Genomic DNA, 23,761 nt, shown 5'->3' with positions numbered 1-23,761 from the left:
CCCGCCATACACAGCGTCGGTGCTCCTAGCATGTAAGATTCAACACGCCGTACCTGCATATGCACCACGAGTAAGATAGATCCTAGGAGAGCCCGCGATAAGCCCATGATATAGTAGGGTATGCCTAGGAATAGCAGAGTTCTTATCTCTGAGCTGCACATAGTGTCTAATTGGGTATAGAAGGCTACATGGTAGCCGATTCCAAGTGCTAATCATAGCTCATCGTCACTTCATCACCGAGCGCCATCGCTCGTATGCCATTATCCCCAAACGCCGCGCTATGATTGATCAAAATCTGTTTGCAACATCACGTAGCTGCTCAATCCCACATGTCGTCCATCTCTGCCATTGCTTCCATGTCGTCCGCGAAAGGATCGTCTTGTGTGGGCATCGGCCGTGTTGGAAGTGTCTTGGGTGCTGTGTAACTGGGCTGTTCGCTCTCAGCTAACAATGCATCTAACTCGTCGTCATCGGGGTCCCCGCTCTCTGGTGGTTCTGCTACATCGCCTGTTGCATTGCGTGGAGATGCCTCCCGTTCTGTTTGGTGGCCTGCGTCTTCTTGGCCGCCGTTCTCGACGCCTTCCATGTCTTCGGTGCTCTGTTGTGGGGTCTTCTCTCGGGCCGCATCATCTTCGTCTTCATCCTGTCCTGTGTTGTGGCGCGGTTTGCCTTCGTCGATCCAATCCTTCCGCATCAGCTGCATGCGCTTCGTATGGCCGACCTTCTCGATAATGGCTAGGGCATCTGCAAACTTGGCACGGGGGTAAAGATCGTCGAGCCACAGCTGGTACATGTTCAGCATACGGGCAATGTCTCCATACTGGAATTGAGTTAGTCAGTGGGTCTACTTGATCAGGATAACCGTACCTCGTGACCCTTCCCTTTGAAGCGAAGGCGATCCTTTGAGATCTTGCGCAAGCGGGGAATTCCAGGATCGGACAGCAGCCGTTGATCATCGAGCTTCGGCGCAGGTTGGCGCTTTTTTGTGATAACGATCTCTTCGTCAACGCCTAGGCCGCCCGCAGTATCGCTGTTCTTGTTGCTTCGGTACTGCGGCTGTGGCGGGTTCTCGGTGGATTGAATGGGTTCTTCGGGATTTGTGACATCTTTGAGGATGTCGTCGAGATCATCGTCGGAGTCGTGAGTGGCCATCATATCTGGTGAGGGCTATTGTGGGTGCAATGGGGTCGGTATCTTCGTGGATCATCAAATTCCCATCGCGCGACGCGTCGGACGCGTTCAGTCATACGCACGGACCCAGCATCACTAGCCGAATGTGGCGCAACTAGATCTTTGTCTAGGCAGGGTCCAACCAAGCTCTCGAATGCAGCTTTGCGATCACACATCGTCTTCACTGTCCTGACATTTGCTATAATCACTACCGCCTCTCCCGCTGCTATTATTCTGCGACTATACGTTTGCTGCGCAGACGTCCCGTATCGCAGCTGTATCGTGGTGCTACTGCCTTTGCGACAGCGGGTTTGCGGCTCGTGATCGAGGCCCAACGCGCCCTAGACCTCATACAATGGCAGCATCAAATGTGCTTTCCGCCGACGCGGTAGCTCCAAGACTCGACTTCTTACTACGGCGTGCCCGTGTTGTCAAGCAGAGTACTGCCATCGATCCTCCACTCCAAGTTTCTGAGCTTGTACCCGAAAGCGAGCCTCTGCTCGGCGAGATCGAAGGAGGGAAGGAAGTGCGAACGCTTGCGGTCGAGAGTGCAGCCAAGAGTGTATTCTATGCCAATCTTGTCAGTTGTCATGCCACGGAATCAGCTCCGCCAGTTGCTTACATGTTCAGGGTTCCACTCAGATTGAGGAGCCGGCCTTCGTAACCGTCTGGAATTTACTCGACATCCTCCAGTACTGTGGAGATCGGGGTAGGTTCTTTTGCCGCACTGTCTGGATCTTGTCTGACCTTCCCAGACCTCTGCCATCCGCAGCTTGTACTGTTGCTCATCGAAGAACTGCTTGACAGCCAATCCATCTCAGGATGTCGCACGGTATTCAATTTCCTCGAATCGCGGAGAGAGACCATCATTGCGGTATGTTGTCCCTGCTACTATTTTTAACCATTCTCATCGTGCCGCAGATCAACTCCAAGAATAAAGATCTTGTCATCTTACGGCTGTGTAATGAGCTGCTCCGCCGGCTATCTCGCGCGGAAGATCCGGTATTCTGTGGCCGCGTCTACATCTTCATGTTTCAGAGCTTTCCCTTGGGCGACAAGAGTTCGGTAAATCTGCGGGGCAATTTCCACGTGGAGAATGTGACGACATTCGAGGACTTCCTCAAGGAATCGAATACGGACGAGGACTCTATGCAGATCGATGCTGATGGGTCTGTTCCTGCTCCCAAGGAAGAGTCAAAGTCAGAGGAACCAGTCATTCAAACTGAGGATATCGACAAGAGCAAGGACGCGAAACCTACGACACTTGACACCGAGACTCTCTATCCAGTATTCTGGTCATTGCAACACTCCTTCTCGAATCCACCCAGGCTTTTCGAAGAAGATAATTTCAAGCAATTTCAGAAGAGCTTGGAGGCGACGCTAGCCAAATTCAGGGAAGTGCCCAAAGTGATCCAGGCCGGAGATTCAGAGCGAAAGAAGGGACAAAAGTCGCGAGACGATGACGACTACGATGCATTCGCCAACTCCTTTAATCCTAAGTATCTCACAAGCCGTGATCTGTTCAAGCTCGAGGTACGCAAGATTGCCACTATCAATCTTGCGCTAGGACTGACAATCTCCAGCTGAGCGATCTCGCCTTCCAACGCCACATCCTTGTCCAAGCACTGATACTCATCGACTTTTTGTTGACTCTGACCGAGGGGTCCAAGAGCAAGCCATTTTACCAGAATGCGCAGAAGGCGATGCAATACAACTTCACATTGCGCGAGGAAGACGTAAGTGCCCATCATTTGCCTCTTCTCACACCCTCCGTCACGCTCTCGTGCTCGCTTCGCTGTCCATGATCATCATCTTCTCGGCTGACCACAAAGCACAGACCGAGTGGGCATTGGGCATCAAGACGGCTATTGCAAATTACCTGCAGGAAGGCCCAGATGGCAAATTCTACTACCGGATGGTGGACACCGTGCTTTCCCGCGACAAAAACTGGGTACGATGGAAGATGGAGAACTGCCAACCATTCACTAGAGATCGAGTCCCCACAACGGACTTCCAACAAGCCAAATCTGGGGCGCAGAAAGCTGTTGTTGGTAAGAAGGCGTCCAAGCCCATGGGTGTTCCCAGCAGCTTGAATTTCCTCTACAACAATGAAGCGGATAAGGGTCTCTCTCAACTACGGCAAAGCGACAGGTACGTGCTCCGCTCGTCCGACTGACACTCGATCCCAGCTTCTGACGTCCAGTCAGGTTCAATGTGCCGAATGCAGAGTCATATGCAAAAAAAGTAAAGATGACCGACTTGGATTTGGAAATGACTGACGCAGAGGACGAGAAGCGGCAAGCGGGGGAAAAGAAGTCCAGCTACATCTGGCGAGGTCTTCGCGTGGCTTCGAAGACGCAGCTAAGCTCGTTCGATAGAATCGAGCATGGCAAAGGCCTCGAGGCTCTTCAGCCGGCCACCTCTTCCATTGAGGCGACGGGCGTTGACGCTGCACCCACTGCTTCGGAAGACCAGGGGGCTATTCCGCAAGACGAGCATCAGAGCGTCGAGGAGCAGCGGCCCGACCAGCGTAGTCAAGTGACTGCGGAACCAGCGGCGTAGTGGTAGCAGCGACAGGGGCAGTGTCGCCTGCGCCAGCTCGGTATGAATTATCGACGGCTCTTGAGAAACACATGAGCTTTTCCTCATACGTTACTGTGCAGTATGGGGAGCATTGTGGCGCTTTCCCATCGAATTTATCGCTGCAAGCGAAGAGAACATGGGGTTCATCTCCCCGAGCCACTCTCAGCGTATCGATAGATCGGAGGCCAGTCATAGTGTGAGCGACCGCACAGCCGGTCGCCAACGGCGCCCCTCAATCTGCAACGCCACGACTGGAGGTCTGAAGGCTGTGTGCGGCGCGAGCAGGCAGTGGAGATGAAGAGCCCCATGCTGATGAATAGAAGTCTTCGCAATATAGCCTCATCGCGTGGGAATGTACGCCGTTTCCCGGGACTCGCTCTGATGTAACCACGATGGCAAGATTGTGGCTCTCGTGCCTGGCTAAGCATGACGGAGTGTCCAGGCCCTTGAGGAATGCTCTGATCACAGATGTGCCGTGATGCGCCGGGGTGGGGCCGTCTTCAGGCTCATTGAATGAGTTGTCAGCACAAAATCCACCTACGTGGGAGATGCTGCATGATTCCGAAATGAAGGGACCTGTACGACCTGACACGACCGTTCAGCGCAGTCCGAGGCTTCCAAGGTTCTCTGGGGTGGACTGGCACGCGGTGGGACCACCTCATGATGACATGACAAGTTGCGAACCACCAGGCGGCCACGGGCCCAGACTGCTGGCAACGGATCGCAATCATATTCAATGCATTATGTTCGCGAGAGGGACCGAAGCATAAGGACCAGAGGCAGGCATGTTCTGCCGACACTGGACAGGCACCCATGCGCTCATCAAACCCACACAAGTGTTGCGTCCCCCACCAATGGCCCGCCAGCGTATTCGCGGTTTCGCTATCGCTTGCTCCTGTCATTTCCACAGGCCGTCCTCATCCGCCAGCCGGGCGGTCTTGGCGTTGTTTGGGAAATCGACCGCGACGCCCTGCCGGCATCGCGTTTTGGAGATTGCGTGTGCGCAGCCGGCGACGTGCTTTTTGTCGTTGCGAAACGGGCCAAACGCTGGCGGTTACCCGCGTGCTTCACAGGCGGCGTCCAAAAACAATATGCGCCGGTTCAGGCAATGCGACCGCAGACGGCGCGAGGCGGACAGTGTGCATCATTCGTCACGGGCGCTGGCCGCGGTATCGGCTACACGTTCAGTTCTGCTTTGGACACGGGCGATGGCGATCACGACGGAACGGCGCAGCAGGGGTGGCTTGCGCATCGCCCATTTTTCCCTGCAGTGCGGCCGAGCAGACTGTTGCGGTGCGCGCAGCCTCGTCGACAGGTCATTCGCGCGCTCCAGCACCGTTTCAGCGCGCTTGCTTGGACACGCACTTCCAAACACGTTACGATAACCACCGCTGTCACCCAACTACCGACAGCCCACCAGCGTCGCACACAGTCGCACTACAGCGAGAACAGGCTTCGAGAAACAGCGCCCTTCAGCATTTTCCCGGCGCGGGCCGAGCTTTTGGCCGTTAGATCGTTGTTAGCCCAGCCAGATCTGTTGCGCGCTGGTGACCCCCCGCTGCCCATTGGCGACGGCGTCATTGCTAGCCGCTCGACTGCTCACCACACTGGATCAAGCAGGTGTGCAGCAGGAACACACATGTAGCTAGACGCGGTTCCTTGGTTGCCGGCAAGCATCATGGGTCACGGCTGAAGACGACCAAGGTTCGTTGTTCATGCATCTGAGCGGGCGCGATGGGCGGCTCAAACCACTGGCACTGGCAAGGCTGATGCACCGCGTTCCTGACGCATACGCAATTTGCGGTCCGTCGTCAGTAACATTTGACAGGTGCCAGAAGAAGCACTGGGGAGCCACCGGCCCAAGGCGGCCTGGTCCACCACCCAGCGCGACGTCGTCGTGTGAAGGTTGGTGGTTCGACGACAGTAGCAGCGAGTACACGAACCTGACGGCACCAAGTCCGACCTTCACCACCACACCACCATCTCGTCCGTTCATAAACCACACTAAAGCAGCATTGACAGCAACACCCCGCAACAAGCCGTGCAAGCGTTGCCGAGCCCTGTAACATCCCTGCGCTTTCTCGCTGCGGGTTCCTTGGACTTCCCGCATCGCATCTGGCCAATAATGGCGCCGCCGCCTGCCTCGACGTTCGACTGCGAGACGCCACGGATCAGTCCTTGCTCGTCGGCCATTTTTCTACACGGGCCCTGGTCTATGCATGTAGCCTGCAGCCCACCATGTTCACGCACCGCTCGCTCCCCTTCCCTTTCGAGGGGAGGGCACCCTGGCATGCAGCACACCTGATCCAGAGCCTTTCGATTCGTCCGTTCCCGCTCCGTCTCTCCTTCGTAGTAGGCCCACGTCCCGAGCTACCGTATCCCTGTGCCCTGAGCCTTTGGGGTCTGCTAGCCCTCGACGTTAGTCACGCTTCTCGTCGTGTAACAAGCTGCTTCCAGATCCTCGAAGGATATCATGTTTCCCTAAGAGGCACCGCTGTCCATGCGTAGTCTGACCCTAGTCCCTCGCACTTGTCTTAACCTCGATTTTATCCGGATCGTCGTCAGTAGAGTACCGTCAAGCCTTTTTGTCTGAATGATCTGTTCCCCTCCCCTGCCGCCATCGCTGATATAGCCTCCGACGGTTCCTGGCCCTCTTTACAAAGGCCTACCCATCGCTGACTACCAGACGACGCTTTCACTCTTCCAAGCAAGTCGACTGTCCATCACCTCAACTCTTGTCAAGCATCAAGCGCCCACCGTCAGCGTCTATCTTTATTTGGCTCGCAGTATCACCTCCCCGGTAGCTTCTATTTCAAGCTTGAAGTTGCACCAAAACTCCGCGCCCCAATCCTACTGTCGGTACGACATCAGCTTTCAGCCTGGCTTCGCATACCCGCCATCCTTAGACCCACCAACACGCCAGCCTCGAACTACCCGTTCGTAACAGTCTCGCGTCTCCAACGCGTGCTGGACTCGCCGTCGTAGTACTGCGACTGCCTTCACTCTTTCTCGCTGATCACCCGCATCAAACCCCGCACAGGGTTCGAGCGACGATCAACTGTCCACACCAAGCTTCGTCAGATCTTTACCCCTTGCGGAATCCGCAGTCTGGTACAAGTTCGAACAAGGACGCCAGCATTACCAGTCTTGAGGCCTTCCTGGTGACCACAATAACTAGGTAAGCAGCGGTCCAGCTTGAGGCCCGCTTCCCACTAACAGCGAGTCACAGGAGAGGTATCAGCCACACAGCTAAGCCTACATCTACTCCACTACATCAGTTCCAAAAGCGCCAATGGTCGACGGAAGCTTCCTCGTTCCTTTGTCTCCGCCTAGCTCGCCGCACATGTCTGCGTATAGCACGACTTCTGCAGACAACGAGTGGCATTCATCAGAATACAGAACTCTGGAACACACCCCACCACATTCAGATAGCGACATGGCCATGCTTCAAGCTGAGGTCGCTGGACACAACCTCGACATGAAGCGACCGTCAATGCGAACACACAAGAGCTTTCCTTACCTACTCGACGGCAAGAGCCACCTGAACAGCGGCAGCAACACACCATCCGGACTTGATGAGATCGAGCAGCACGACATCCCAAATGTAACCTTCGGAGGTTCAGCACCCACCAGCCCAATCTCGAGACTGACGCCCCCCTCCACCAACGACGGTGTCAATGTGGAGAAGCTCGAGGACCAAGAAGACGATGATCTCATCCTCGACGACAAGGACGACTGCGAGGATGGAGATGACAAGGGTGAAGATAGGCAACCCATGACCGCCGCGGAGATACGTGCCGCCAAGCGGAAGATGAAGAGGTTCAGACTTACCCACAACCAAACTCGGTTCCTCATGAGCGAATTCGCCCGACAAGCACACCCAGATGCAGCTCACAGAGAGCGACTAGCCCGAGAGATTCCCGGCCTCAGCCCCCGTCAGGTCCAGGTCTGGTTCCAGAACAGGTGAGTCGTGTCATAAACCTCCGAAGCATGCAGGTGCTGACATATGTACAGGCGTGCCAAGCTCAAGAGATTAACAAGCGACGACCGTGAGCGTATGATGAGGTCGCGAGCCTTACCAGACGACTTCGATATGGCCTCAGCATTGCATTCACCCTTCGGAAACTCCCATGGTCTAGGCACACCGCTGGCATCACCCGCATCTTACGGGTCAAGTTTCCCCGAAGGCAACATGATGCGACCACTAAGCATTGATACCTTCCGGCGAGGGCCGCTCGACTCGCACATGTCACCCACGGGCATTAGCCCAGCGTTCGGTGGATTCACCTTTACTCCACCCCAGTCCGCAACCGATACCATTTCACCGGTATCAGCCCACGAGGGATCCCCCTTTGGCTTCCATTCAGCGCCGCTCGACACTAGCCCCAGAACGTCCAACCCTTTCTCCATGCCTGTCAGTAACCCTACCGCTTATGCTGCACAACATAGCATCCCACGCCTCTCGCTCCATGCCGATCGCATCGCAAGAAGTCGTGCCGAGTCTCTGCAGTCGCCGTTGAGGACTAGCATGAGCTACACAGGTAGTCACGACAGCAATGGCTCCGAGAACCATCACGACAGTCGGTCCTACTCGAGCTCTATGATGCCCTATGGTATTGGCTACTCCTGTAAGTTTACATAACCCACGTGGGCTTTCTACCGTTCTAACTTTACCAGACTCCCCAGTACCAGGCTTCGGAACTTCCACGGGCAACAGAATGCGGTCCTTCTCCAACGGCGTTCCCCGGCGCATTGAGTTGAGCACCCACTACACGCCTCAACGCAACGGATCGACACCACAAACAGCCCACTTTCCATCCTTTTCTGGCTCACCGCTCGTAACACCTCAGAGCTATGCAATGCCTCAGATGAGCGCACCTCACCACATGTCGTCGTTCCCAAACTCCTACATGCGGAACGACTCGGCGCACAATGACTCGTATTCTGCCGTCGGCTCTGTCCTGGGAGAAGTCATGGAGAACACCAGCCAGCACAGCGACGACCATCACAACGATCAGTACTGAGCGTTCGAATGTTTTGATTACTTTGAATTTATTTTGCGGTCAAGATTATGAACAGCGTGCTATGTCTTATCAAGAAAAAATGGGTACGGATATATGTTTCGACTGGATTGATGACATGACCACTGTCTTGTATCACCAACCTTCTGCGATACCAGTCTCGCATCTCTATACGAATTCTTCGGTGGTTGTTTCGACATATTTTATCATAGCAGGCTGGCGATTACCCCTTGTTTCCAATCTCCTTTCAACAACAACCCTTCGCAGCTCGATTTTGCAGCGCATATTGGTATTATCATTCTATGTATCATCTTATCCTACAAACACCGCATCTCATTGTGGCAATTCAAACCCTTCAACGTAAACGCTGTACCCACTTCTCATTTCTTGGCCCTGCCGCCACTCTGCCATGTCCAATATACACGGCCACACTTGAGGCGCTTCGGAAAAAGCCATACCTGTACAAACTGCAAAGAGGCGAAAGTAATACCCACCTGACACGGCCGATCACACAACAGAACAAGTTAATGATACCCCACATCTTCCAATACAATCTTGCAGGGCGGCTACCGTCACTGCTGTGGATCTGCTACCTGCATGTGCCTGACTAACTAACCTAACGGTGGACCGATTGACACACAGGTGGTGGCGGCAGCATCGCCAAGCAATCCACCGTCGTCGAACGACATGTACCTCTATATCCAAGCGAAACTAGTCCAAACCATCTGGCCAGCTACCCAGCCGCCTCATACCTGAGGCGATGTCGGAGCCTCTAGCGGACACCGAACCATGTGGATACCCTTCTCTGCCCTTGCCTAGAAAGAAGTAGTCGCTCAAGCAACTTGACAAGCACTTCTTGTACACGGCCGGACAACGGGACGATGTCACATCAAGGGCCGTGAGCACCTCTCGCAGCGCAGAGGACTTGTTCCGAAATTCCGGGCGAAGAGAAAAATTGGGCGGATAGATCTAGACAGGAATGTGGATACTACGATTACGAATGAGCTGAGCGTACGAATGAAAAACTTCCCGCGTACAGCGCGAAGGCGAAAACAACTAATTACACTGACGACGTTTGGGCGTTGGCAGACGCAGGTCGCTGCCATGGCTCACCCAGAGTCTCACGCACACCCACATGGCAAGCACACACACAGTTTCACATCACCACTTGTATCATGCACTAGAATCTTCTTCAGCTAGAAAAGCTTCCACAAACCACCAAGCCGGCTTCCCCCTCAGCGCCCCAGCCGTCGATCCTTCCCTTCCACCATCGGATGGGTGGGGGAGGAGGAGGCGAGGCAATGGAAAGCATCACCATGCAGACTCTCTGACCATCCCTAATCAAAGTCTCAAACACGCACATGACCACGAACATGTTTAGATTGCTCGCACAAGCTGCATAGCGTGGTAGGAATGGATGGATGGGGCGGGAAAGGGACGCGAAGCCAGACGGGGGGAAGAAAGGCATGATCTCCACACTTTACCCCAGACTTTACCTGCTTTGTGGGCTGCATGGCCTCAAGGACTGGTCGTCACTACATGCAGGTATGTGTACAGGATGGTGCTTGGCAGCAGATTAATTTCGGCTTCTGAGGCTCAGGAACCGATGGGTTGCATGGGTTGTAGTGCGTCGCAGTGTGGTGTTCTAGTGCCGTTACTACGCTTTTGGTAGCGCGAGGCAGGGCAAGCTATGTACGGTAGGGGTAGGGTATAGCTGGGCGAAGTGGTGTGAGAGGATCGAAAGGTTGCGAAGAAATGATGTACACATGCTTGATAGCTTGTGCATATCGTGACAGGGAAAGCCATGGCATGTGTGGTTAAATTGGTTGAAGCAAGTGCGACCTACGTATACGGACATCCGATGGACCTGAACCAGAAAACTTGCTGGGTTCGGATGATGGGTCCTTACGTGCGGGAGGATTATTGTGGGTTGTGCAAGGTGGTACAGCATGGAAGAAAAAAACGTGGAGAGCAAAACGGTGGAGTGACAGCGAGTAGAGTAGGCTCCTTGCGCCTTCTGTTTTTCGCGTCAGGTGCATGGACGTACGTTCATCGTGTGCTTTGGAAGATCGGGGTTTGTGCATTTTGCGGGGAAGATGGACGGTCGGTTATGCTCTGTTGTCAGGATCGGTATGCGTCGAGCTGCAGTATACACATCAGCAACAGAGTATGGAACTATGGCCAAGGGTTGATGGACAAAGACAGGGTGGGAATACGCCAGCAGCTGCGTGACACACTGGATATGAATTTCTTGCAGCGGCTGGCGTGTTTGAGTGGCTGGTTTGGCAGATTGGAGAGTTTCCGCTAAGAAGCGAATGCTAGGTGTGGATCTTAACTTTGTTAGAGTTATTAAACGGCTGCTGCTGGCATCGTTAGATTGAGGAGCCGCGGGTGCTCTGGTCAAGGCAAGAGAAAGATCTTAGGCTTAATCTAGGCTGGGCACGGCCGGGGTAAGGGCTACGCGGGCGAATTGGGTCATTCACAGAGCGCCTTCTTCCAAGCGGTGGTCTTCGAGAAGGCCATGGTACATGGTTCAGCGGAGACGTCGTGTGAATGGGCAGAGGATGTCCTGCAGCCGGTGCTGGGTACGGAAGCATGAGCGTGTGATCTAGGTTGATCGGCTGCTCTTCGTGTGCGATGAGGCTCGCCGTGCATGGCTTCAGCGGCGGTGTGATAGGCGCCCTCTAGAGACGTTTCTAGCAGCTTGTATTCTCGAGTTAAGCTCGCTAGCTTCGGCCACTTATCGACAAGGGCAGGGCCGGGGCAGGTTACTCCAGACGAAAGCAAGACGCGCGACTCAGGACGGACCACACCGAGCACAAGCGAAAGCAACCATGGCATTGACAACAACGCAGGCCGGCGCTGAAGTCATCGTGGCTCACCCATGGGGTAAGGCCGCCGCAATGCGGTACGCCATTCCGACAGAACCCTCGAGGGCCACCGTTCACCTCCTGCGGAGCGCATCATGTGCAGGACGAGCGTTGGCTAGCGTCCCCTGTCGCTGCTTTTGCACCACGCCCTCCACCTTGTTCCTCCACATTCCTTCCTTTCACAAACGTCCTCGCATCGCAGCCTAGCCGCTGAGCTTACCGGACCGGACCTTAGGCAATGGCGCTACCAGAAATATTGTCCGTCAGCTCGGTGGTGTGGTGCAAGGTACACATGAGTCGCGCCTTTGCGGTCCAAGGAGTCCGGAACGACGTGCCTGAAATGATGAGTAAGGGGACTGCCATCCCGGCTGAATTACGACCTGGAACTGGTTCGACAGGAACTTTTAGCCTTCATGACGTGCGGAGAAGGCTCGAGGCTTATCCCACCACAAACACCCTATTGGCACTTCAAGAGCCGAGAAGGATCGTGGAGTCTGCAGTCTGGCGAGGTGGAGGGCACTGAGTTTCTCGGGGTCAGCCCTGCGACGCTGTGTTGTGGTCGTCGTCGGTCCTGAGTTCCGGATGTGCGATTGGCCGGGTCGCATCAGGGTCGCTTTCCTGTTTTGGCGCGGAGTGAATTGCCAGTATTAGAGGCGATTGGTGGAAGACGCATATCACGTGGAGGTTGCGCTGCCAGCCGCTCCACAGGTCCCGAGGTCAGCAGGGATGCGACAACTTCTGGTAGCGCTGCCATGATGATGTAGAGATACGTACCTAAGGCGGCGCCTCGGTCGAGAAGCGAAATGCAGTAAGGTATTGGAAATGGCTGATACGCATGGCGAATAGATGCAGAATGTGTGAGCCGTTGGGCAGTCATGCTTCTTCGACAAGTTCGCTCGTGGTGGGTCAGGCTCTCGCGCCTCTGGAGAATGACGATGCAAGCCAGAAGAAGCAAAGGGCGGGACGGGATGATGCAGACAACAAAGACGGGACGAGCACGACCTTCCAAATTTCTTCTTTCACCTGCATTGCTATCTCCCCACCCACATGCAACTTCCTCATCTGCAGCCACGGCCGGTACTTTGAACAAAGCAAAGAATCCTACGGCAGCTTGATACGATGTCAATTTTGACTCCAACCCGTCACATGCCATCAACGCCAAAGGATTGTGAGGCGCTTTTAGTGCCCGAGGGTGGTTCCTCAGCCGTTATGCACCTGCGTTGATACGGCGCAGGGCGATCCTCGAAGGATACGAGCAAGGCCATGGCAGTCAGCGATCGGACGACGGCAAGCTTGCGCCATCGACACCAAACCTTCTGACCCGCCTATTCGCGCGTCCGGGCACCGGAGCAAGATACGAGATGCGGAAGGCTGGCGCACGCTTTAAAACCTGAGCTTGCCCCCAAGATGCAGGCTTGGGAGACTACTCGAAGAGGAGCGTCTGCGTCTGCCACAGCCGGCGGCTTTTCTCACAGGAAAGTAAGAGTGGCACTTCGCCGAGGTAATGTGGGTGTGGCTGACGATGAGAGGTGGAACTTTTCGACGCCGCTGACGGTCAAAGTTTCCTCTTCCACGGTGCCCGTATGCGGGACTCTGCGACGTTCGTTTCCTCCTTCATCTCCACACCCCCAGATTTATGGGAATTGCGCTTTCCGCAGACTTGCATATCTCCGGCATCCCGAGGCGAATACTGCGGGGCGAATGCGATTGATGGAATTGCGATGGCCAACGCATCGTTAGGCATGGCTGTCCTCTTTTGTCGCAACACGACAGAATGCGGACGTCATGCCTCATTTCGTTGGTAGGGCGCGTGAGGTTTAATCCTCAGCGCTGAGGCGACTCGCCCACACGCAAGTATAAGAGGTCGTACCAAACCGCCAGAGACCACAAGCCATCTGGTCTGGCCTCGGTACCTGGCATTACGGACCGCTGCATTACACCCGCAGCAGGGTTTCAGCATCGGTCGTGTTCGTTGCTTTTGCGACCACGACATTGCTTCTGCTGTGCTGCCGGCGCATGCAAAACCGTCGGCTGTGCGCTGCTAATGCCACGCTGCATGACAGGATTCCGGCAGCTGCTGGCTACACTCGGCTGCTGAAGTTGCCGTCTCGTTGTGTCACCGTTTCGTTTCGTGTGAGTCAAGGATTGCAACGGGCGATGATGGTGGCTGTTGAGTGGGTTGAGACCTCGGGAGCATTGATGGTGGGTAGACTCCCCAAGCGGCATGTCACTCGTGTCAGTAATCTCCAGGTAAGTGATACATAGTCAATGGGAGAGCCTGCATCTGCCTGGGCATGTCTTGGTGGCGGTATGCGTTCACATTGCCATATTCATTTGCAATGACCCACAGTTGCTGCTCATTGCTTCTACAAGAAAGCAGACCCCGCCTCATGTCAGGCAGGAATTTTACAATCATCCCCTAGGCCTCTACATCATTATGGAGAAGTTGGGGTCTTCAGACTAACGTAGACGGCCGCGCACCTGTTGAGATTTCTCATTGTATGAGGTGGCCGCGCATTTGAACAGCCCTACCTAGGTACCCGCTGTAAGAACGTGGGCTGTACGCGTCCGAACACGCTAGACTTACAGTATTCTCCCCAGGTGTGACAATCGAGATTCCGATATTGCGACGGAAGGACGACCCATATACCGGTACCAAGATCATTTTGCAGTTGCCAAAGATACGGTGGCACAGTAGTCCAGATTGCACTCTTGCAATCTCACAAGCGTGTGGTCGATGGTTCAGGGTCATTACCTCTTGAATACCCTTCTTGTGCTACTGCAGTAATACTAGCAACGGTTGACAGCACAGATCTGCATTACCCCAAGGTCGAGATATCAATATCGAAAGAGTATATTTCACTGCTTCTACTTTCATCGACGCCGGTTGCCACCCACTCCAGACACTGGTACTGCAATAGAAGCCACTCGTAGCATGCGCATTTCCCAAGACCCTATTACCTCACCAAACCTTTGTTGAGAGCAGTCGTAAGTATGATGTTATTTCTGTCTCATGATCATTGATTGTTCATCGCTTGCGCAGCGCAGCGCGGTCACGTTGCCGACAAAATTATCGATGCATCGTCGGTCAACAGAACGGAGTCCGTGTGAAGCCCACGACCCGTACCTGAGTCAGATCGGGCCTTGTAGTCAGTAGTAACTTTGGAGGTGGTGCACAGAGTGGTCTGATCAACCTTATCGATTGTGGCAATGATACCTGAGGTTCGCACATGACAATGGAGTTAAGGCGGAGATGCCTTTCACGTGAATGGTCGCCTCCGCGAGACACGCCGTCATCGTGCATAGATGCGCAGCAAGACGTCAGTGGGTTTACATTTTTCTTCGATCTGCGCAGGAGGGGAGATGCATCTCGACATTGTATGGCTGACAGAACTTAGGCAGTATCGTGGGACTAGGACTGCCTTGTCTGCTGTTGCTTTGTTATAGCCACATCTGTGCTTTGCTGTGCAACGGGGTGTATCCTGAGAGACACAGGGCTGAACTATAATGGTCAAGTTAAGTCACCATCTACCTGGTTGTATGCTGCGAGTGAGAACAGGGCGTTTGGTACGCGGTAGACATATGGGTCTGCGCAACGGTGGTGTTTGCTAGAAGATGCATCTCAGCTCGCTGTTGCCGCCTGGCCCAGCGCAAGGCACCCCACGTACTAGAGCCTTGTCTCCATCCTCCGGCAACCATAGTCACGTCCTGCTAGGAGGAGTCACAACGAGGCCATTGGGGCGCAGTGCAGCAATGTGTGTCATGTCCTGCTTACTGCGTATGTGATGACGATATCAACGACTTGGAATTGGTGAGGCAGCGTGGGAGCCCCTCGCGCTTGCCTCATGTATCCGAGGAAGGCACAATCCGCACCATGGTTTATGAGCGCGCACCAATGAATTAATCGTGAACTGACTGTCCCGTGACCCTGAGCAAGCAGTCACCAAGCAAGCAAGCGGCAATTTGTCCGTGTGAATTCGAGGTGTTGGGACTGCCTTCAAGGGCTCGGCTAGGACAAGATCCTTGTTGCGGCTTAGTGTGGCACTCAAACAATTTTCGAAAGAGCCCAACCGCCATCCCTCCACCCACCCGTCTCTCCACTGCGAGAACACTCATCACGACACACGCAGCGGACTCAGTGATCTTCACACGAGCCGCCCCGTCGATTTCACGAATTTATTCGGCGAAATCCCCCTCCCGGACACGGAAACCTGTTCAGAGACCTCTTCATTGAAGCGCTCGGACAGCCCTCAACACCCTTCTCAAAGGAGTTGACCTCTGACCTTCCCTTCCCCACGCGGACGACACTCTTTTCTGCACCCCCCCGAGTCGCTGTCTCAGCAACTCATTAATTCCGCAGAGTTCGTCCCCTCGCTCGAATCTGGGATTCCAGCACCAACGTCATCGCCCTCAGCCAGGTAGCGATTGCGCAGCCTACCGACCGCCCTCCACACCCTCACCGCACCTCACCTCACCCACCACCGAGTCCATGAGTAATCCCGCCTCGACTTCGCAAACCCCGCCGATCGCCGCTTCCTCGTCTGCGACCGCGAACAGCTCCTCTACAGGATCGTCCGCCACCGTGGCCGCCGGTTCGGCTCAACCCACTGCCCGCAGCTCGTACGCCAACGCGACCAAACCCACGATCGTGTCTAGCGCAGCGCCGCCCGTGGCAGTGGGAGGACCGCAGAGCGCGCAGCATGGCAAGAGCTCCTCTGTCTCCCCGGTGAACGGCAACGGCGCCCTCAAGCCTGCCATTCCCGTCATGCCCACCATCGTCAGCGGTGGTCCCAACGGCAGCGCCCACGAGCGCAAGTCGTCTGTCCAGATCAAGCAGACCCCGCCGGTTGCGACTGCAGGCGGCCCGCCCTCTGGTATCAAGTTCGGGTCGCTTGCCGGCTCACCAGCGCCTGCCCACGCCTCGCCTGTAGTCCAGGGAAACCTGAACCCGGCGCAGGTGCAGAACCCGCGCGTTGCCTCACCCGCTCATTCACCATCGCCCATTCCTACGCCTATTTCGGGAGGCCCCAAGCCCGACGGACTGCCCACTAGGCCAAACATTGTGTTCGGTGGCCAGGGCGGTGAAAGCACTGAGCCTAACGTGAGTTTGCGCCCTGCCCCCCATATAGTCCTCTTTCCGCTTCACATACTGACCCCACCACAGGCACGCCCTGCTATGCCCCCTCAACCAAACTCGCACACGATGCCTCAACACATGCGTCGCGAATCCTCCCAGTCTGCGCACAGCGACATGAGCAACGCAAACATGGGCCGCGGCGGCTCGTACTCCAACCGAGGTGGCCGTGGTGGATTCCCTCCTCAAGGTCAATACAACCCGCACATGGCCAACCATTCGCCACAGCCGTTCCGCCCGATGCCTCAGATGGGCCGCGGCCAGGCTGCGCCATTCCACCCTCCTGGCCCGCAGCGCTCTCCTTACACACAGAACCGTAGCCCTGCTATGACACCTGCCACTATGCATCAGCAACAGCACCTCGCTAATCCTCAGAGCATGCCATACTACCCGCAACAGCAGTACCCTCAACAGGCAAGTACATCCTCCGCTATTTCAGCAACTCTCTCAGTTTCTTCATCTCGCAGATCGGTTTTATCGACTGCATCGCGAGTTTCTCACAGTTCTCCCATGTCCAGCCGTGTTTCTGTCGGGACCGAGAGGCCTTTCAACCAAGGTCAATCGGACTCGGCAAATGTCCCTACACAAATTGTTCCGCCACCAAATGTTTCAGTCTTTTCAAGTACAAATATCGAATCATTCCTAACACAAATTTCCTCACAGGCCATCTACGGAGGCATGCCCCAGCCCAACTTAGACCCGTACAACAACTTCTACCCGCAGAGCTACGGACTTCAGCAGTCTATCCACTACCCAGGTGTTCCCGCCAGCCCAGGCCGTGGATTCCCTCCTCAGATGCAACCGTCTCCCTACGGTGTCGCCCCCTACGGTCATCAGCCACAGGCTCAGAGCATGTCGCGCACTCCCTCCAACATGTCGGAGCGCCCGTCATCTGCTGTTCCTCAGCCTTCCACACCTGCGATGACCAACGTCAACCACATCTCGCACACGCACACTCCTAGTATGACGGCGGCAAGCCCCGCACCTAGCTCCACCTTTGAGCGTCCGAAGAGGCAAAGCAAGGCCATCCAGATCAAGACTGGTAAGTTGCAATCTCTGCATGCGATGATATGACAATACTAACAGCGTCTAGTTGATGGTGAAGTTGTCGACTTCAAGCCCAAGGGCGCCTCGCCTGCCCCGCCTGCTGTAGCATCCGCTGCACCTGCTGCCCCTCGTTCTCCCGCTATTGCTGCCACTCCCACTCCTCCGCGCGCACCGAGCGCCACCGACTCTACTCGTGCTGAAGACACCGCTTCCAAGAAGGCCGAGTTTGTCAAGCAGTTCCAAGAGAAGCTCCGCCTACAAGAGGAAGCCGAGAAGAAGGCCAAGGAAGCTACAGAGGAAGAGGCCAAGGCCGAAGCCAATGCAAAGCTTGCTGCTAAGGAAGAGGCCGACGCCAAAGCTGCTCTTGAAGCCAAGGAGAAGGAGGATGCCGAAGCTGCCAAGAAGGCCGAGACTGACGAGGCCGAGAAGAAGCGCCTCGAAGACGAAGAGATGGACCGCATGATTGCTGAGATGGAGGCAGAAGAGAAGAAACGCGAAGAAGATGAGAAGCGCTACGCCGAGGAGAAGGCAAAGAAGGCCGAGGCTGAGAAGGCCAACGCTGCCGAGAAGGTCAAGCAGGAGGAGGAGCGTCTGCGCAAGCTAGAGCGCGAAGCCGAAGAGGCTGAAGCCGCTCGCGCAGCAGAGACTCCTGAGCAAAAGGCCGAACGCGAGGCTAAGGACAAGGCTCTCTTCGCAAGCCTGAAGAAGAACACCATGTTCGGTCCCGGTGCCTCTCAGACTGAGGAAGAGGCGGCTCCCGCAGAGTCCGCAGCTCCTGTTGCCGCACCTGCACCCTCCAAGACCCCGACTGGCTCCAAGCCCAAGCCAGCTGCTCTCAAGCTCGAGACCAACAAGTCTGTCGAGCCCGCACAGCCGACTGCTGGTATGCAGGCACTCAAGACTGCACGTTTCCTCGAAGTTCGTGCTGAGGTTATGTATCCTCAAGGCGTAGCCAGTCCCAACCCAGCTCTTAACAACAGCAACCGGAGCAAGGGCCGCCAGTACGACAAGGACTTCCTCTTGCAATTCCAGGATGTCTTCAAGGAGAAGCCATCTGTTGACTGGGACATGAAGCTCAAGGAGACAGTCGGTGACGAGCCCCAATCTGCTCGCGGTCCTCCATCTGCTCGTCCCGGTTCTATGCATCTGGGCGCCGGTGGACGTCAAGGCTCTCGACCTGGCGGTGGCGGTGGCGGTGGAATGGGTACATTTGGGCAAGGTGGTGGATTCCAGCCAGGAGGCCGCACACTCCCGCCAGGTACGACATCCGAACAGCGTTTCCAGCAAGCCCAAGGCGGACGCGGTGGCTCTATGACGAACCCTCTTGCTCATGTCGTTCTAGGTGGAGGTCGTGGTGGATTTCCTATGGGCGGGCAGTCGATGTCAGGACGTCAAAGCTCCTACCAGAGCGCCGACCGCAATCAACCCAATTCTCCTCGCGTTGGCAGCTCACGCGGTAGGGGCGGCCAAAACAGCCATAAGGGTGGCCGCGGCGGCCATGCTCAAGATGCCAAGCAAATGCCATTGACCGCCGGTCAGGAAGTCAAGGCACTCCAACGCTCGCAGACTGGTTGGGTGCCTACGTCGCTCACTCAGCCCGCTGCTGTCCAGGCTCAAATGAGCGCAGGCCACTTGGCTCCGGATATGGTACAGCGTAAGGTCAAGGCCGCTCTCAACAAGATGACACCCGACAAGTTCGACAAGATTTCCGATCAAATCCTCGAGATCGCTGGACAGTCAAAGGATGAGACTGATGGACGCACTCTTCGCCAGGTCATTCAGCTCACCTTTGAGAAGGCTTGTGACGAGTCTCATTGGTCGTCCATGTACGCCAAGTTCTGTAGCCGCATGTTGCAGACCATGAGCACCGAGATCAAGGATGAGAATGTCCGCGACAAGCACGGTGCGCCAGTTGTCGGTGGTGCTCTCTTCCGTAAGTACCTCCTCAACCGCTGTCAAGAGGAGTTCGAGCGTGGTTGGGAAGTCAACCTGCCCGAAGCACCTGAAGGCGAAAAGGAGGCGAAGCTTCTGTCAGACGAGTACTACGTTGCCGCTGCAGCCAAGCGTAAGGGTCTCGGTCTGATCCAGTTCATCGGAGAGCTATACAAGCTGGGCATGTTGACTCTGCGCATCATGCACGAGTGTGTGCTCAAGCTTCTCGACTTTGAGGGTCTCCCCGATGAGGCCGCTATTGAGAGCTTGGTTAAGCTGCTACGCACTGTCGGTGCCACGATGGAGTCCGCCGAAGCCGGCCCCAAGATGATCAACATGTACTTCGAGCGCATCGAGAAGGTCATGAACATGGAGGGTCTTCCTTCTCGTATGCACTTCATGTTGCTTGACACCGTCGACATGCGCAAGTCCGGCTGGAAGTCCAAGGACATCCTCAAGGGTCCTAAGACTATCGCCGAGATCCATCAAGAAGCCATGGCAGCCCAACAGGCCGCCGAGATGGAGCGCACACGATCAAACCAACGCGGTGGCGGTGGCCGTCTTCCCATGGGTCGCGGCGACGCTCGCTCGTTCTCAGGTGGCGGCATGCAGCCTCCTCCAGACACTGGCAGCCGTGTTCAAATGGACGATCTCCGCAAGCTGTCCAAGGGTGCTTCTGGACGCAACCTCAACAACCCTGGAGCTCTCGGCCCGTCCATGCTTGGTAACCGCGCCGGTAGCCGCCGTGGTATCGGTCCCGGCATGGCTAGTCGTGAAGACTCCAACGCCTCTTCGCGCAATGGCACACCACCAGTCCAGAAGGAGAAGGAGGCCACTGCTCATGCAAACGCTTTCAGGTAAGATCCCGTGCTGATTGTTCTTGGCATCTTTACTAACAAATGCACAGTGCACTTGCTGCTCTTAGCAACGAAGACGCCGGCGAGGCTGGCTCTACATCCAACGCTCCAGATGAGTCTGCTGCCGACGCGGAGGCCAAGCCTTCCGAGTGATTACCTTTCCTTTCGAGCGCGTGACGGTTATACCCATAGACCACACCGCACGCGGTAATCTAATCGCCTGTTTCGTTGCATAGAAGGGGGCATCAGCGCGCGCATTGTTCTGCATTTCGCGGGGTTTCATTACTGCGACTTTCAAGAGCGGTGGATTTCAAAAGTTTCCTTGTTGTCTGACGGCCGGTCTCACGAAATGGGTTTGGGTGTTCAAACCATTGGTTGGTACAAGCCTCGATGACTCTTTTCATACGCATGCTTCATGACGGCGTTCCGGATCTGAAGATGGGGATGGTCTACACCACACGCTTTTCACGAGCGCTCTGGGTGGGCATTTTGGCCAAGTTTTCCTCAGTCCTCCATTTTTTCTTTGCGCTGCGATTGCCTTGGGGTAGAGACCAAGAGGTAAAAGACGTACTGTGTCTTCCTGTGGAGGTCTCTCCAATCCCACTCCCCCTTCATGCGCATGTTATCCTCCTTTCCTTCTTTTTGCCTCTTACAGAGAGTGGTGGCTTGGTGATGCGGTGTCCGCCGACGATAGCAAACTTGCTTAGGCATGCACTTGCGAAAAGGATCCTGCGTACATGAGAGCAAGATCTATGAGGAGATGACTCTTTGTGCAATAGCTTGATCTAGTTCGAATAAACTGGTAAAAAATTATGACTCTGCTTCTGTCTGTGATACTGTCTGTGATGCGCCTGGGCCAATGGAAGTCTGCGTCCGCCCCTGGAACCGTTGAACGCACGTTCCCCGCCAATGATGTGATATGATGTAAACGTCGATCTTACTGCGGGACGTTTGCAGACGGCAGGAGCGTTGCGCGTCTTTGCGCAACTTCCAGATGAGGGGCAGTGCGCAGGGATGCAGGTGAGAATGGCGCAACCGGCTACGTCATAAGGACAGAGTGGTCAACCACATATCAGAACACCAGGCTGGCCGAAGTAAGCACATTACACCTCACTTTCGACACTTCCTAAAACCGAAACTTCAGACTTCTTCACATCAGGCTGTATATTCCGATCCGAATCACAACACGAGTCTACCACACAAAGCAATCATGTCCGACCAGAACAACCAACAAAAGGGCTTCTTCGGCACCGCTGCCAGCGGTCTCGGTACGTCTCATCGCAATTCGTTCCTTCCCAAGTAATGGGGCAATAGAGAGAGAATGCTCATTGCTAACAGTCCAGGAAACACTCTAGGCGCCGCAACAAACACCGTCGGCAAGGGCGTCCAAGGCGTCACTGACGCTACCGGCAACGTTGTCGCAGCTGGTGGTAAGGGACTCGGTGATGCTGTTACGGGAATTACGCAGGGTGCTGGCGATACTACTAAAGGTGAGTAATGGTGCAACGGACGAGGGAAAGGAGATGAACCTGATGCTAACGTGTTGTGATAGCGGCGGGCAACTTCGTTGGCGATACCACCAAGGCGGGTGGCAGGAGCGTGGGTATGGAGCAGAAGGATAATCAGACTGGTGGACAGTAGAAGGCCGGGGACGATGCTCGTTGACGGAAGGGTTGATAAACTTGGTGATGAGGACAACGAATGAGTACCCCAAAGTCACCTGAATACCAATAAAGAATGATACTACATAATTAAGAAGATTGTGTCCACATGGGAGGCGATGCGCGAACACGTGAAGACCCTTTGGGCATACCAAGAGTTATGCATCATTAGACTAATCACCCGCACTAGCTTAAACACTCCGTGCGTCGAGAGGTATAAATACCGCCCTTCGTCTTTCTCAACATTCCTTTCTATCATCCTATTTTTCCTGATCGCTCTTTCTAAAAGCTCGGACTGCTTTTCGATGATTTGTTGTCGGAACCAAACTCCAAAAGCCCGACCTGGCTCTTTCATGGAGTTCTCGCTTGAACAAAAAAAATTAGGCTTCCATGTGGCATGTTGTTTCCTGCCAACCACACTCCTATTGAGCTTTTCCGAAAACACTACGCTGTTCTGACATGTCCATCGCGTCGTGTGAACAAAAAAGACCATGTGGGCATTTGATGTCGAAGTCCTTGGTGACAGACTGCCAATGTTGTCCAAAAACAATGTTTTCCGCATTTCATGATCATTTTTTTTGGCGGCTTCCAAAGCCAGAAGCTTCTCGATGCATGTTGGTATACACATACCTTCAATTCGTACCAAAACGAGGTGGGAAAAAGACATGAGGCGCGTGTACTGCCCCGACGGCTTTGCATGTTATCCTGGAACCGTGCGCTGGCTGTATAAATACCTCTCTCTCTCTCTTCTCCTCACTCTTGCTTTCAACATCCACAGCCTTTTGGCTTTCCCTAAAATGAATGGAAGACACAGAATGGAGTTTTGCTCCTTCCGCCTTTCCAAAATCAGTCGCATACATTCCATGTTCTCGCCTGTCGCCTTCTCTTCCAGAACGGTGGACCTACATCGGCCATGGAATTTCGAGTCTTCCAAAGTTCATCTCATCCTACCCAATGAAAGAGTTGAGTTTCTCTTCCCACGAAGCTAAAAAGCGCCCTGTATCCGCGATGTTCTCAAGCGTTCTTCTACATCGAGCCACCGCCGAAGTCTCTAAAATCCGGTTCGCTGGAGCGAATGCGCGCTGAGAGACCTTTTCCCGCTGTTATCGTTCCAAAACATTGCGAAATCCATGGGATGTGCTCTCCTCCTTCGGCTAAAAATACACGACAACTGCCAGCTCATATTGTTTTCGCGAGTCTCAACACTGGAGAACCCTATGCAATGGCCCTGGCTCACGGAGCTATCTGCATATAAAGCACCTTTTCTTCAACTGTTCTCTTTCATCTTCTATCTATTCCAAACTACATTCAGTTCAAAAGTTTGCAGGGGTCTACGATGGCCGCGGCCTTTTGGAACTTTCCAAAAACGACAAAGACAAGACAATGTGTGTGTGTTTTATTGGATTGAGGCTGTTGATAAAGCATTTCATGCTTCTCGCAGTCTTCGAGATTTGGCTTTATATTGCTGCTGAGCGACTATCTTCTA

The 23,761-nt window shown here is 54.7% G+C and overlaps 5 protein-coding genes across 5 annotated transcripts; 4 read left to right on the top strand and 1 right to left on the bottom strand.

Annotated features, from left to right (window-relative positions):
* Positions 1–319: 319 nt before the first annotated feature.
* J4E86_002781 (uncharacterized protein) lies at positions 320–1,155 on the bottom strand (the record flags this gene model as incomplete). Its single annotated transcript, XM_051443339.1, has 2 exons — positions 320–820; positions 868–1,155. 2 exons carry the CDS (start codon positions 1,153–1,155, stop codon positions 320–322), a joined length of 789 nt encoding a protein of 262 aa, XP_051304834.1.
* Positions 1,156–1,525: 370 nt separating this feature from the next.
* J4E86_002780 (uncharacterized protein) lies at positions 1,526–3,732 on the top strand (the record flags this gene model as incomplete). Its single annotated transcript, XM_051443338.1, has 7 exons — positions 1,526–1,750; positions 1,801–1,879; positions 1,926–2,044; positions 2,092–2,703; positions 2,754–2,906; positions 3,008–3,321; positions 3,378–3,732. 7 exons carry the CDS (start codon positions 1,526–1,528, stop codon positions 3,730–3,732), a joined length of 1,857 nt encoding a protein of 618 aa, XP_051304833.1.
* A 3,313-nt stretch (positions 3,733–7,045) lies between these two features.
* Positions 7,046–8,777, top strand: J4E86_002779 (uncharacterized protein; the record flags this gene model as incomplete). The annotated part of the gene is made up of 3 exons (XM_051443337.1): positions 7,046–7,716; positions 7,768–8,381; positions 8,431–8,777. 3 exons carry the CDS (start codon positions 7,046–7,048, stop codon positions 8,775–8,777), a joined length of 1,632 nt encoding a protein of 543 aa, XP_051304832.1.
* Positions 8,778–16,133: 7,356 nt separating this feature from the next.
* J4E86_002778 (uncharacterized protein) lies at positions 16,134–20,767 on the top strand (the record flags this gene model as incomplete). The annotated part of the gene is made up of 5 exons (XM_051443336.1): positions 16,134–16,745; positions 16,809–17,228; positions 17,442–17,820; positions 17,872–20,614; positions 20,665–20,767. The coding sequence occupies 5 exons, from the start codon at positions 16,134–16,136 to the stop codon at positions 20,765–20,767; spliced, it is 4,257 nt and encodes a 1,418-aa protein (XP_051304831.1).
* Positions 20,768–21,824: 1,057 nt separating this feature from the next.
* J4E86_002777 (uncharacterized protein) lies at positions 21,825–22,255 on the top strand (the record flags this gene model as incomplete). Its single annotated transcript, XM_051443335.1, has 3 exons — positions 21,825–21,882; positions 21,958–22,104; positions 22,167–22,255. 3 exons carry the CDS (start codon positions 21,825–21,827, stop codon positions 22,253–22,255), a joined length of 294 nt encoding a protein of 97 aa, XP_051304830.1.
* Positions 22,256–23,761: the final 1,506 nt, after the last annotated feature.

The sequence above is a fragment of the Alternaria arbusti genome (assembly GCF_024043155.1).
Source record: "Alternaria arbusti strain BMP 1465 chromosome Unknown scaffold_3, whole genome shotgun sequence".
NCBI lineage: Eukaryota > Fungi > Ascomycota > Dothideomycetes > Pleosporales > Pleosporaceae > Alternaria > Alternaria arbusti.
Note: the sequence above shows the minus strand (reverse complement) of the source record. Positions and strands in the feature narration are given on the sequence as shown.